The sequence below is a fragment of the Podarcis filfolensis genome (assembly GCF_964270895.1).
Source record: "Podarcis filfolensis genome assembly, chromosome: 6".
NCBI lineage: Eukaryota > Metazoa > Chordata > Lepidosauria > Squamata > Lacertidae > Podarcis > Podarcis filfolensis.
In genome coordinates, this window is record NC_139609.1 from 11,223,311 (window position 1) to 11,237,379 (window position 14,069).

At 42.2% G+C, this 14,069-nt stretch overlaps 1 protein-coding gene across 2 annotated transcripts in view; it reads left to right on the plus strand.

Annotated features, from left to right (window-relative positions):
• RNF2 (ring finger protein 2) overlaps positions 1-14,069 on the plus strand; it is an 18,502-nt gene continuing 4,433 nt past the window's right edge. Inside the window, exons 1-4 of one of the 2 annotated variants that reach the window (XM_083620121.1) lie at positions 1-242; positions 10,542-10,630; positions 11,310-11,470; positions 13,542-13,757. In XM_083620121.1, the coding sequence (XP_083476247.1) occupies positions 10,544-10,630; positions 11,310-11,470; positions 13,542-13,757 (464 nt within the window). In that variant the 5' untranslated portion in view covers positions 1-242; positions 10,542-10,543. The remainder of the gene's footprint in view (positions 243-10,541; positions 10,631-11,309; positions 11,471-13,541; positions 13,758-14,069) is intronic. The other variant, XR_014549515.1, reaches the window with a different exon arrangement.

Consider the following 14,069-nt stretch of genomic DNA (forward strand, 5'->3'; position numbering starts at 1 on the left):
CCTTTGCGGCGGCGGCGGCGGCTCGCCATATTGTGTCGCTCGCTGAGGCGGAGAGGAGGCGGCGGCGGCGGCGGCTGTGGGAAAAGCGGGCTGGGGCGGCCGCTGTCGACTCGCCTCAGCCCTGGCTGCCGGGAGAGGAGGAGGCGGCGGCGGCGCCGACGGCGGCAACGACGACGGGCGAGAGAGCCGAGGCGCGGGGAGGGAGCGGGCCGGACACCGAGAGGCGGCGAGCAGCGGGGCCGGTGAGGAGAAGGCGGAGGAGGCGGAGGGAAAGAGGGGGCGCAGCTGGGGTTTTTTATTGGGGGGGTCTCTCCCTCCCACATGGAGCTGGAGAAGCCTCCGTTTTGGGGGGGTGCGGATCCTGCGCACGTTTACGCGGGTGTAAAAGGGGTGGGGGTGCTTGCTCCTCGCCTCCACACACGGTCGTCTTTCTCCTTCTCCTCCTTCTGTTATTAACCCGTCCCCCCCCCAATAATAACATTTAAGGAAGAGAGAGAGAAAAAGGTTGAGGCGATTTCCTTCCTGCCGTCTCTGTCGCGGTTGTCCCTCCCCGCCCCCTTTCGATTTTATGTCATTATTATTATTATTATTATTTCGCTTTCAATTTGTATACCGCCTTTCTGTGTTAACAATACGCAAGGCGGTTTTCCTCCTCCTCCTCTTCTTCTTTAGCCATTAACCCGCCCACTCTCCCAAAATAATAACATTTAAAGAAGAGAGAGAGAGAAAAAGGTTGAGGCGCTTTTCTTCCTGCCGTCCCTGGCAGGGTTGTCCCTCCCCGCCCCCTTTCGATTTTATTTAATCATCATCATCATCATCATTATTATTATTATTATTATTTATTTCGCTTTCAATTTGTATGCCACCCTTCTGTGGCGGTTTTCCTCCTCCCCCTCTCCCTCTTCTTTTTCTTTAGCCATTAACCCGCCCACTCCCCCAAAAATAATAATAACATTGAAGGGAGAGGAAAAGAGCTGGGGCGATTTTCTTCCTGCCGTCCCTGGCGGGGTTGTCCCGCCCCCTTTCGATTTTATTTCATTATTATTATTTTCATTTCGCTTTCAATTTGTATGCCGTCTTTCTGCGTTAGCAATACACAAGATGGTTTTCCTCCTCCTCCTCCTCCTCTTCTTCTTTAGCCATTAACCCGCCCACTCCCCCAAAATAATAACATTTAAGGGCGAGAAAAAGGGCTGGGGCAATTTTCTTCCTGCCGTCCCAGGCATGGTTGTCCCTCCCCGCCCCCTCAATTTTATTTCATTTTAAAAAATTATTAATTTGTATACCACCTTTCCGTATTAACAATACACAAGGTGTTTAGAAGCTACAGAAACAACAGAAGGATCGTGCACGCCTTAGAACAGTCTGATCCTATGCAAATCATAATTGGGGTAGGAAGATGGTGGTCTCATATTTTTTTTTAAAAAAATTATTATTTAATTTTTTATTGATTCAATTTGTACACCAAACCCTTCGCCTGAAGATTTCCCAGCGGTTTGCAAGCATAAGAATATGGAATAAAAAACACAAAAATGCACAAGACAATGGCATTTTAGGAAAGGTGCCCCCCAAGATGTTGGCCTCGCTCTTCCATTGCCCTCCCTGCCCTTGTTCCCCTGGTTGCATTAATGGGAAGATCTCTAGAGGAATTATTTACTTATCATGCTATATTTGCAGCTAACAGTAGTACATGGGCTCTTAGGTGGACAGAGGGTGTGTAGGAGTACACTGTCTCTTTAAAAGAGGAAAAGGTGTTCTTTAGGGTGGCATCTCACTTGGCACCCATCATCTTTGTGAGCAGAAGGTGTTAAAGGTTGCCTTTGTAGTATCTGTTGGTGGAAACACAGGGAAGAGTCAAGAGTTTTGACTGTTGTATGTTGTTTGCAGAACATTGCTTGGCTGATTTCTTGTTTCCCTTGGTAGGTTAGAACTATGCTTGCTCGAGAGAGGCCCGTAAATTTAAAGGGATGTCTCCTGTGAGTTCTCGCAGAATTCCCAAGGATGATGTGGGATGTCCCAGCTCAGAGCGCCTAGACTAGAAGAAGTGCTAAAAGTATTTCAATATGACAAGGATGCCATTTCATTTATGTGTCGCTAGGCTTATCAGAAGAGTAAAATGGCTTTGTGATAATGTGTTCATTTAAGGTGGTGCTGGTGTGTTTTTCTTCACAATACCGAATCTAGTTCCATTAGTAGTTGAACCAGAGATAGGAGATTTCTGATGGGATGTCCTGCAGGTTTGTGTTTTTTTTTTGTTTTTTTTTTTGTAATATAAAAAACCCTATTTACATGGTTAAATGTTTGACTGTTCAAAAAAGGATTTGCTCAACTGAACATTCAAATAATGGTCAAAAAGCACTAGCACATAGAAAATATGTTGTACCTCTGCCCATACCAATCAATATCCTGCCTATACCAATCAATCAACAGGTTTAATATATTATTCTAATTTCAAAACCATGAAATTAAAATGTTACGGTTAATGCATTATTATAATCTTTAACAAATTTTACCTTTTATAAATGTTAATGTTTTGCTGGATTTCTCTTTGAAATTTACCTTGGAACAACAGTGTCAACCTACAGTTCAATTTTTAAAAAAGGGGTTAGGGTGAAATTCAACACTGCACAAGTAGAATACAAGCTCATGCAATGAATCCTTACCATGAAGCCCCCAGTAAAATACCTATTTATCTACTTGCACTGGTGTGCTTTTGAACTGCTAGTTTGACAGGAGATGGAACAGAGCAATGGGAGCTCACCCCGTCTTGAGCCAAAGAGGCTCAGCACCACCCGCTCCCTCTGAAGCACCCAGTACCCCCTTAAAAAAAAAAAACCTACTCCAGAGGACTGCTAGGGACTTATCAAACACTGGGTTGCAGGAGTGGAGGAATCTTCCAAAATTGGAAGGTAGTTTTGTACTCCGCTAACACAGGATTATTCCATCAGATTTTGGGGTGTTCTCTCACTGCAGTGGTGTACAGCTCATCCCACAATGCTGGTAAGTCTCCCCTCTGACTCTCCAGGGAGGCTTTCATGGGGGTAGTGGTGGCTGAAAGGTGAGGAAAAGAATCCATGTGTGAGCTTGTCCTCTATGTGCACAATGTTGAATATTACCCAATGTAATTAAAACAGAAATAAAGCAAAGTAACAGTGACTACAAAGAAATGGCCAGTGTCACTTTAAAAGTGACTTCTGCTAAGTAGGCAGAAACCCCGTTCTTCAGGCATAATTAACTTAATGCAATATTTGACTGTGGTCAAATAATAGCGCCCAGCTGACAATATCTGACCAGCGTCTTGCCAAAGGCAAGGTAGTTCTTTTAAAATGAGATTCAGAAGCAATACAAAATACACAAGTGAGTGAGAAGATCAAAGATTTTGTTCTAAAACAGCAAGCAATGTATATATACCAAGTAAGCACTGCAATCTGCCATTTGGAAGCCCTCAAGAAGTGTCAAAGCAACTCCCCCAGGTAGCCACAGTTTGCACAGCCCTGTGGCCGATCAGTCCGTGCATGAGATTCAGAGAAACTGCCCAAACTGTCAGATTTTATAGACAGCCTATGTGGCTTCAAAGACTGGCTGCGTACAACTAATCTATTAGCCACCCCCTCTCAATGCCTCACTTTTTCAAAACATGTCAAACATGAGAGAAGGTACCCAGCACTATCCTCCCAAACTGATTAGGCAGCTGTGGGGGTATGGACTTCACCTCTTTACAACGTTCCCAGAACATCTAAGCCTGTTCTCAAAACACTCCTCATTAAAAACTTAACAGGAGAAGGAGGGAGAAGGAACAGAGGCAGGGAGGGCTCCATGCCAGATCACTAAGTCCTTGATATATTTTATCTTCCGGGTGCATTTTCCATACAACCAGTCAGCTAGCCAAGATGCCATCCCTATTTAAAAGATGTGTGGGGAAGAATCGGGTTGGAGGTGGGGTAAATCTCCCCACGGCTCATCATTTCCCCTAACAACTCTCTCCCATATCTTTTGTTTGTCTTAAGGGGAAAACATTCTCAGGATGCAAAAGGGCAAAAGAATTAACCTATCCCAGCACCCTACTTTTCAGTGCTTCTGGGGAGCAGGACATGAATGCAACATTCGTAAAAACTTAGGAACATCAGACGTTCCCTGCAACTGGGTCTGGCCAAAGGGGGCCCATCTAGTCAAGCAGTTCTCACAGTGACCAACCCTCTCTTTGTTTCCAGTAGCTGGTATTCAGAGCTATACTGCCTGTGAACATGGAAGCTCAGTTAATAACTTATGGCTAATTGGCAAATGTACTACAGAGGAGGTCTGCTGGATTTGATAAAATGGGCCATCTATTCCAGCATTCTCTGGGGAGCCCACAAGGGCAGGACAGCCCCTGTTGCCCATGATGCAAAAGGATTAATCACTTTCCACAGTGCCTATGGGACACCCTCCTCACCCAAAGCCATTTTCCCCAATCTAAATCTCCTCTCAAAGGTCTTATTTCTCCCATGGGAAAAACATGCTCATGATGCAAGAGAATTAACCATATTCTTCAAAGCATCTTGTCGGTTTTTTCATTATATCAGGAACCAGTTTCAACCTGAGGGTGGCATTCCATCATGTACAGTTGGCTATGTTTCCGGCTGTGCAAAAACCAGAGGTTTCGACACATCTGACCCTGCATCCAGACAAATGAGGTATTATGACAGTTCCAGGACACATTAAAGCCAGACAAGAGCACTCAAGGAGTGTGTGGAACCAGACCAGTGAGGGGTGTAGTCTAGGGAGGAGGCATGGCCTGTAAAGGGTCACAAAGGCAGGCACAGAAACCTGGGGCCACATTTGGTTCCCAAGCCTGAAGTTCCCCACTCCTGCTTTACATGAATCTCTACTTCTCCTCAGCTAAGTGAGGTATGGGGGAAACAGCATGTGAGGTTATTGGGGGCAGGGTATTCTTTCTTAAAAGAATAGAGGTGCAAGAGTGAAGTGTGCCTCCAGTCCTAATACAGAAGTGCTTCGACTACAGTCGTACCTTGCCTCCTGAACGCCTTGGGAGTCAAGTGTTTTGGCTCCTGAAGGATTGAAAACTGGAAGTGAGTGTCCGGTTTTCGAACGTTCTTTTGGATTCTGAACATCGGACGGGGCTTCTGCTGCTTCCCATTGGCTGCAGGAGCTTCCTTCAGCCAATCAGAAGCTGCGCTTTGGAAGTCAAATGTTTCAGAAGTTGAAAGGATTCTGTTCGACTTCCGGGATACGACTGTATTGGAAGTGAGAGAGAGACTGTTCAAAACATATCGTGACTGATCAATGCTACACTCTTGCCCTTGCTTCAAAAGAAAACAATTACAAGCTATAATTTTTTCATCCAGTAAGGCGCTTCCAAAATGAAATGCAGAAATATTCAGTGTGGTATCAAGACAGTATAATTTTGCTATTAAGAACAGGATAGCACTACCCTGTGGTCTGTTTTACTGTCATTTAAATTGGTACAATGGTGTTTGTCCTTTTTTCTGGATTTTTTATGAGTAGTTGTTTTTTATTTTTCACTTCCTTTTAAAAATAGACAGGTGCTTAAAACATATTCAAAGCATTTTTGTTACCTTCATCATACAACTGCTTGTTGAAATAAATGGGCATGATTTAGCTCTCCACTTTTAATGAACTCGTCTGTAAAAATTTATGAATTATAACATAATGGGGAAATATTTGCTGGTGCAATGGATGCAGAATATGTAGTCTTGTCTGAAAGGTTTCACAATCTTCTCTTGCTTTCCTCCTCCCGAATCACATAAATCTAGAATGCAGACACATTTCTTTCACTTGTGTGTGTTAAACAGCAAAAATACAGTAGCTTGCCTATCTACCTGTCCAACCATTATGAACTAATTGAGAGAAATAAGTGGTTCAGTCTTGAATGGTTTACTGCTTTTTACATTTGGCTTTGACAGTCAATGGAAAAAAGAGAAGTTGGTGTTTGTATGAGTAGGTCAGGTCAGTAGGACAGTTGCTTAAGCTCAGGCAAATTGATCATGACTGAAGGTAGAGCAGAATTCAGATAAATTTGGCATGGGTAATTAGAGTTGCCACCATAGATTGTTTAATTAGCCCAGTGTTTCTTTAGGCACCAGGCAAAAATGTTTCTCTATAACCAGGCCTTAGGCAGATTAAACAAACTATGCCTTTTTAAATGTGGTTGTGGAAGCAGGGGTTATTGGCTTGCTTTCATTTTGTTTTGTTGCACATTTTGTGTTCTTATTTTGTAATTTTATGTTGTGCGCCACCCTGTGATCTTCAAATTAAGAGTGGTATACAAATTTGATTAATAATAATATCTAATAAATAAAAGCTTAAGGGTCACTTCATACAAAACAAGCATTAACTGTGGTTTCCATAATATAAATTGCACCTTCCCTCCCCTCCTCTTCAAAATGTACAAAACCGAAGGCTTCCCAATCACTGTTTATACTTGAAAGCAAGGAGCACAACTTGCATATGTGGATGTACTTAATAAAAGCCGCTGTGTGCATATTTTATACTGGGAACTGATCTTAGAGCCCCATACGGTATGTGAATTGGTCCCAACAAAGCAAATATAGTTTCTCTCTCCAGGCGTGGGGCTAACTAGGCAAATGGAAAATGAAGAGGCCATTCTTTATTTTACTTAAGCCATTTATACCATACCCTACAATGTTTCCACTTGCAGGGCAGCTTACACGAAATAACAAAATTAACAACAGCTCAGAATATAATCAAAATGTGTGCGCTTCATGAGCTTTGAGAAGAGGAATGTGGGAAGGAAACAAAAGCTCTGCAGCGCCATAGCATTTCTCCCTTGGTCCCTAGCAGCAAACAGTACAGTGAGGTGTTTATCTGTAGCGGACTTTTTCAGACCCAGTCAGGCATTCAGCTTATCTCTTCTTTCCCCCCCACACCCACCCACTCCCCGCCGCGCATCATGTGTTGCTCTGAGTAGTTGTTAAACTAACTGCCAAAGCAGCATAGTGTTCTAGTTGTGGTAATTTACATCTGCTTGTGTCCTTGGGGTGCTGGACATGTTCTGTCTAGGAGATTGCTGATTATTAGCCATGATGCACGCTTAACATTTAGAGATAGTGTGCCTTAATGCTTACAAGCTTTCTGGAGGCACAAGTCATCATGTTGAATGCTTTTGAAACGTGATACAGTGTGGATTTATTGAAGGAGTTGCATTCCTCCAATCTTGCTGTACTCCACTTGTGAGTAGTAAAAGGTTTTTAGAAGAATTTGGAACAAGAGAAAGTTCTTAGAGAGCTGGTCAGTCTGTATCAAATCACGAAAAGTGCTGCAGTTGCTACAGTCTAACCACAGCCAAGATATATGTTGTGTGGAAAATGGAATTTAAAAGGTTCTTGACTGAGTGCTAGGTCAGGTATTTGCTTAACAGATTTCACAGAAATTTTATTTATGGTTGGGGTTTTTAAAAAAAAGTTTGAGAATTACTTATTTTTTCCTGTTTGTCATTTAAAAATAATCATTCTGTACCTGTTGAAAGCCTCCCTTCAGAAGCTATATGCATTTGAAGTAATGAGGTAACCTAGCTAATGTAGGGTCCCACTCTGAGAAGTGGGATGTACAAGAAAGAGGTATCAGCAGGCTTGAGGGAATCCCAAGATTTCCAGAGGTAAGCGCCATTTTAAGAAAAAATAAACATGGGGGGGGCGGCCAGAATAGCCCACTGAGAACTGAACATTCTTGGTGGACATGAAATACTGATAGACGGGTGGGTGGGTGTAATTGAAAGCCAGGAGGACTGAAGTGGCTGGGAAGCTGAACAGGAAAACATAACACATTGCAATGTTTTTGTTGCATGGCCCACTTGTAAATTCTGGTTATTTTTGGTTCCTGCCCCAAGACTTACAGGATCATTCTGCATATTCTCTCACTTCCACTTCCCTTAATCTATCATATAATTAGGAAAATTTTGTTTGTTTATTATGCATTTGGACATCTCTTAACAATACTGTAACTAATTTTTTCATTATTGTTCCAGAGATCAAGGAGCAAGTTATTCTTTAGATACAGTTGGGCATTATTTTGAACTACAGGGGTGAACTGAACCTTTAAAAACGGCACTGATATTTTTTGTTTCTTAGACTTCCTGAGCAGCACTGGTTATGTGCTTGCTAGTTGCTAATAATGTGAGGGTTTTCATCCTTCCATTACTTGAAATAAGAGAAGCCTGACGAATGACTGTTGCAGTAACTAGACTCCTTTACACAATATAGTGGCAGTGTATTGCAATAGGATTTGGGGATCTGCTGGAGTTCTGGGCATATACAAATAATATTTTAAAATTAATGATGTTCAGAAACCGAATCTTATTTCAACATTGCAGCTTAAGGGACATTTATATTTTTATAAAATTTGTCAGCTAATTTTTTTTATAAATTAAGCACAGCTTCATGGAAGATGTTTGCATATTTGTGTGATAGAAAATGTGTAGCTCTAATGACCTTATTAAAACTTAGTAGTTTCTGCTGACAAATATAATAAACTTATTATGGCTTAGTGACACTTAATGCCATAAACATGTTCTTAATTTTCTGCCTTGACATAAGAAATCCCGCCATGCCTATTAGTTATAATATTGGAGACAGCTGCAGCAGTATATTAGTATTTTCTGTAGATAATCAGTGTTCAATATTGATAGAAAAGAGGAGCTAATAAAGAATGAAATGGAATCTGAAATGGAAACAATATGCAGTGCTTTGGACTCTAAACCACTTTAGTTGAGCTGGAAATTAAAAAGGAACAAACACAGCAGTGTTACTAGTTTGTAGAAGTTGCTTGTTAGCTGGCATATGTCTTCGTAATAGAAGAGGCAATCCTACTATCGCTTCAAATGCAGCATGGGAGCGAGATGAGGACTTAGTATTGGCCCGTCGGTTCACCTAGGAATATTGACTTCTTGCTCACTTGGGAGCCCACAGTTTTGGCTGGACTTGGTAGCCAACCACAAGTCATCTAACTACTGCAGAAGAACGTGAGGAAGGCAGATACCTGCCGATTGCAATGCATATTCTCAACTAGCTACTATTTACTACTAAGAACAGCTAAAACTTGATTTCCACTTCCATTGGACCTGAGGGAAGAATGGGTCATTATTCCACTTCAAACTGACTCTTGAGTGGTCAAAAGTGGCAAGACTCCTTCATGAAGGCCTGGCATGATTGCTGTTGCTTCTTATGAGAAGTGATGAGAGACATTCTGCTTCTGGCAGGGCCTGGCTTTGAGGAGGAAGTGAGGCAATGATCCCAGACCTTCCCAAGTCCTCTGGAACAGAGCAAAGGGGCTGGGTTGGTCTCTTACTACACACAGTGCTATGCAGACCCCTGGAAGCAATGAGAATCACATTGTGTTTCTAAATGTTTATGGAAGGCTTTGCTAATTAGCTGCCTTGAAGGTTTTTGATAGGGTTTGCAGATTTCAAAATTACCTTCTATGGAAACAGATAGGTAGCCAGGTAGCCGTGTTGGTCTGCCATAGTCAAAACAAAAAAAAATTTTTTCTTTCCAGTAGCACCTTAAAGACCAACTAAGTTAGTTCTTGGTATGAGCTTTCGTGTGCATGTATCTGAAGAAGTGTGCATGCACACGAAAGCTCATACCAAGAGCTTCTATGGAAAGATATTGGAAAAATACTTTGTTTGACTTAATTACACATGGTGTGGGTAGAGAAGTAAAATACCAACAAATGGGAGTTAAGCAGCTCTAGACAGCTTAGAAAGTTGCATGGTGTCAAATATGGGGTAGATTAGAAAATTGATTCTATTATTATTTACTTTTACATTCCAACCTTTCTCTCTGTGTCTGTATCCGCAGACTAATACTGTACTGCATTCCAGTATAAAAATAAAGATATAATCAAATGCTGATTGGATATGTACCTGAATATGCAGTAGGCATGTATAATTGTATGAGTGTGGTCAGGTGCAGTCATTTTTACTTCTATTTGGTTTTAATGATGAAATGAAAATGTACTACTAGAAAAACTGTTGGGTGTGAATGATGTTGAATTTGGGCAATTTCCCATCTTCCTGGGATGTAAAAAAGAAAAAAATTGGGACCTGTTCTGCAGATATGTGACTCTCTGTAAAAGGGATGAGAAAGTCCCAAAGGTGGGGTCTGTCGTTTTCACTCTATCTCCGGAGCTCCACTGTCTCAGTCTCATTTACTTCATGAAGTAAATAGCTTTAGTCAGAAGACTAGGCCAAGACCTCTTGTCTGTATATTGCTTTTTAAAGGGAGGAAGATCTAACTGCAGCTTCTGAACTCTTGACATGTGCTCTATTATGTCCATCCAGAGGTGCCATATATTTGCTGAAATTACTCTGTAGCATATTGGTGGATATCCTTGTGCTATAGGTACTTTTCATGTGAAATGGAAATGAGTGAGAAATGAACTGGCAATGGTTTGAGGGGTGTAGTCTGCTGACCTGTCTTGTGAAATATGAGTCCACCTGTGAAAATGCCCAATCTGCATGACCTCTTAAAATGCTTGATTTTCATGTTTCTCTTTTCTTCTAGCCATGTCTCAGGCTGTGCAGACAAATGGAACGCAGCCTTTGAGCAAAACATGGGAGCTCAGCTTGTATGAACTTCAAAGAACACCTCAGGTACTAAAGAGTTGTTGTGTTTTTTTAAAAACATCTTTGCTTAACTTACAAAAGATGTGAATGCCCACTGCCCTCCAAAATGTTAATTTATCAGCTAGAGCATTACAACAAAACTCAAATCTTATTTGCATTTGCCAGAAATAAAGAGGAAATGTTTTTCATCATCATCATTATTAATATTATTATTATTAATAGCAACTTCAGCTTGAACAGGAAAGAATTGCTTGAGAAAATAATAATAATAATAATAATAATAATAATAATAATAATAATAATAATAATAATTTTATTATTTATACCCCGCCCATCTGGCTGGGCTTCCCCAGCCACTCTGGGCGGCTTCAATTTTTTTTAAAAAATACTGTAATACATCAAACATTAAAAGCTTCCCTAAACAGGGCTGCCTTCAGATGTCTTCTAAAAGTCTGGTAGTTGTTGTTCTCTTTGACATCTGGTGGGAGGGCGTTCCACAGGGAGGGCGCCACTACCGAGAAGGCCCTCTGCCTGGTTCCCTGTAACTTGGCTTCTTGCAGTGAGGGAACCGCCAGAAGGCCCTCGGTGCTGGACCTCAGTGTCCGGGCAGAACGATGGGGGTGGAGACGCTCCTTCAGATATACTGGACCGAGGCTGTTTAGGGCTTTAAAGGTCAGCACCAACTCTATTTAACTTTTATCATTAGGAAGCAATAACAGATGGCTTGGAAATAGTAGTGTCACCACGAAGCCTCCACAGTGAGCTGATGTGTCCCATTTGTTTGGATATGTTGAAGAACACCATGACTACTAAGGAATGCCTGCATCGTTTTTGTGCTGATTGTATCATCACAGCCCTGAGAAGTGGGTAAGTATGGTGATACAAGATTTTTTTTTTAAAAAAAAAACCTCTATCTGGATTGGTTATAGTACTTGAGCAGTACCTTGGGATTCTGGGTAAAATGTAAAGAACCTGCAAAAAAAAAAAAACCTTTAGGTGGTATTCAATTAGGTTTTATTCAGTGTAGACGCATTGAAATTAACAGAATGCTTAAGTTGAGATTCCTGCATCGTGGTCCCTTCCAGCTCTCTGCTTATATGTTCATTAATTTCAGTGCGTCTGCTCTCAGTAAAGCTTAGCTGAATATCACCCTTTTACTTTACTTCCCTCCCTCTCCAAAGTTGACAGCCAGCCAGGGCCATAAATCCTAAATCTTAACTGTTTAGCATTAGAGGGTAGAGAAGCATTTCCAGTTACAGTGGTACCTCGGGTTACATACGCTTCAGGTTACATACGCTTCAGGTTACAGACTCCACTAACCCAGAAATAGTGCTTCAGGTTAAGAACTTTGCTTCAGGATGAGAACAGAAATCGTGCTCCGACGGCGTGCCAACAGCAGAAGGCACCATTAGCTAAAGTGCTGCTTCAGGTTAAGAACAGTTTCAGGTTAAGTACAGACCTCCAGAACGAATTAAGTACTTAACCTGAGGTACCTCTGTACTTTATTTTTATTCTGTCCTTCCTCCAAGGAGTTTACGGGGCATGGCTCCCCCTGACGGATTGGATCCTAAAATTCCTAGGCGCTCTGTGTCCTGATGAATGGCGGAGTCCCAGAAGCATATATTAGGAGTGGATGCATCGTGTAGTAATAAAACACGCTGAGTCAAAGAAAAACTTTTACTAAAGGCAAAAGGGCTTTGTTTTACACACACACACACACACACAACTTCAGAGAAAAAACTGCAAACATGTGAGGTACAAACAAAAGTAAGAGAATGACCAGCTCGCTGAGTGCACAAATTTATCTCTCCTGGCTCAGCGTGACCTTCAGATAGTCAAAACCATGGGTAGACAAACTAAGGCCCGCAGGCCGGATTAGGCCCAATTGCCTTCTGGATCTGGCCTGCAGACGGTCTGGGAATCACCACATGGATCACCAGCGTGTGCGTTCTTTCCCTCTCCCTCCCACGGCAGCAGTGGCGCCTACCTCCCTCCTCCAGGCTTCTCCCCACCCTGCCTAGAGAAGGAAGGGGGCTGGGCTTTGTTGGTGCCAGCAGCAGCGGTAGTGCTTGAGCGGCCGCCATTTTAAGCAGCCTCTCTCCAGAGCCTTTTCATGCGCCACTCATCGTCCCTTCGCCACCACCAACCCCTGCTGCTCGCAAGACACAGGTAAGCAGCCACCAGGGCTCATGGTGCTCTTGCATTATTCCCCCCCCCCCAATATAGTCTGGTCCCCCACAAGGTCTGAGGGACAGTTGACCGGCCCCCTGCTGAAGAAGTTTGCTGACCCCTGGTCAAAACAATATTTGCAACAGAAATGAACCTTCTAGAATGAGCTAGAATCTTCCAGCATTTTCCAGTTTCTGCCCTCAAAGACTTTAGCCATGATGCCCCATCCCAATTTATCATCTCAACCAACTTGTAGAATAGAGAATTGACTCAGTGTCACCCAGAGAACTTCATATCAAAGTTTTGAACCCAGGACTCACTGGTTCAAGTCAGGTACTGCACTGGCAGCAAGAAACTTCTTGGTGTTTTTTTCTGACCGAGAAGGGGACGTGTAAGGAATTGTGTCTCTTTATTCTCATTCCCCACCTAATGAGGGATTAGCTGTAATAACTCAACAGCTAAGTTAAGGAACTGAAGTGAAATATCTCGAAATAAGCTTAGCCTTTACCAACTAGTCTAGAAACCTGTAACATCTAACTGAAGAGTAGTAACTGAAAAGAAGCAACTGTGAAGTGAGTATAACAAATCGGTTTGCATCAGGGGCTTGAATTGTGTGATGTGCAAAACTGGTTTGTGACTGTATCCAATATGACAAGGGTTTGGTAAGTCATATTTCAATAAGAAGGGACTAATCAAGACTGCAGACTGTCACAAAGCATGATATGAAGAGCATACTTGTGGAACTGCTTTTCTCCTTTTCTCCTCTTAGGAACAAAGAATGCCCTACTTGCCGTAAAAAGCTTGTTTCTAAGAGGTCACTGAGACCGGACCCAAACTTTGATGCCCTTATCAGTAAAATTTATCCAAGTCGTGATGAATATGAAGCCCACCAGGAGAGAGTTCTAGCAAGGATCAGTAAGCACAATAACCAGCAGGCTCTGAGCCACAGCATTGAGGAGGGTCTGAAAATCCAGGCCCTGAACAGGTAAGAGACTCCAAGTAATCGGGAGTTAGAAATTGGAGGCTGTGGGGAGGTGCAGCTTAGTGATTGGGTTTTCAATCTCAAACCCATGTTTTTAGTTTAAAAATTATGCTACCAGAGTTGTGAGAGATACTTGTTTAGGTTTTGAGAACTGCTGTTACAAGTAGACAGAAGTGAGCTAAATGGTTCCTATTCTGCAAGGCAGATTAATCTGTGTTATGTATGATCCTGCCCATTTTTGTCTATAATTGGAAGATGACAGACTAAGCTTAGTAAGCTCGTTTCATTTAATGAGCTTTTGCAGAAAAACAGAAA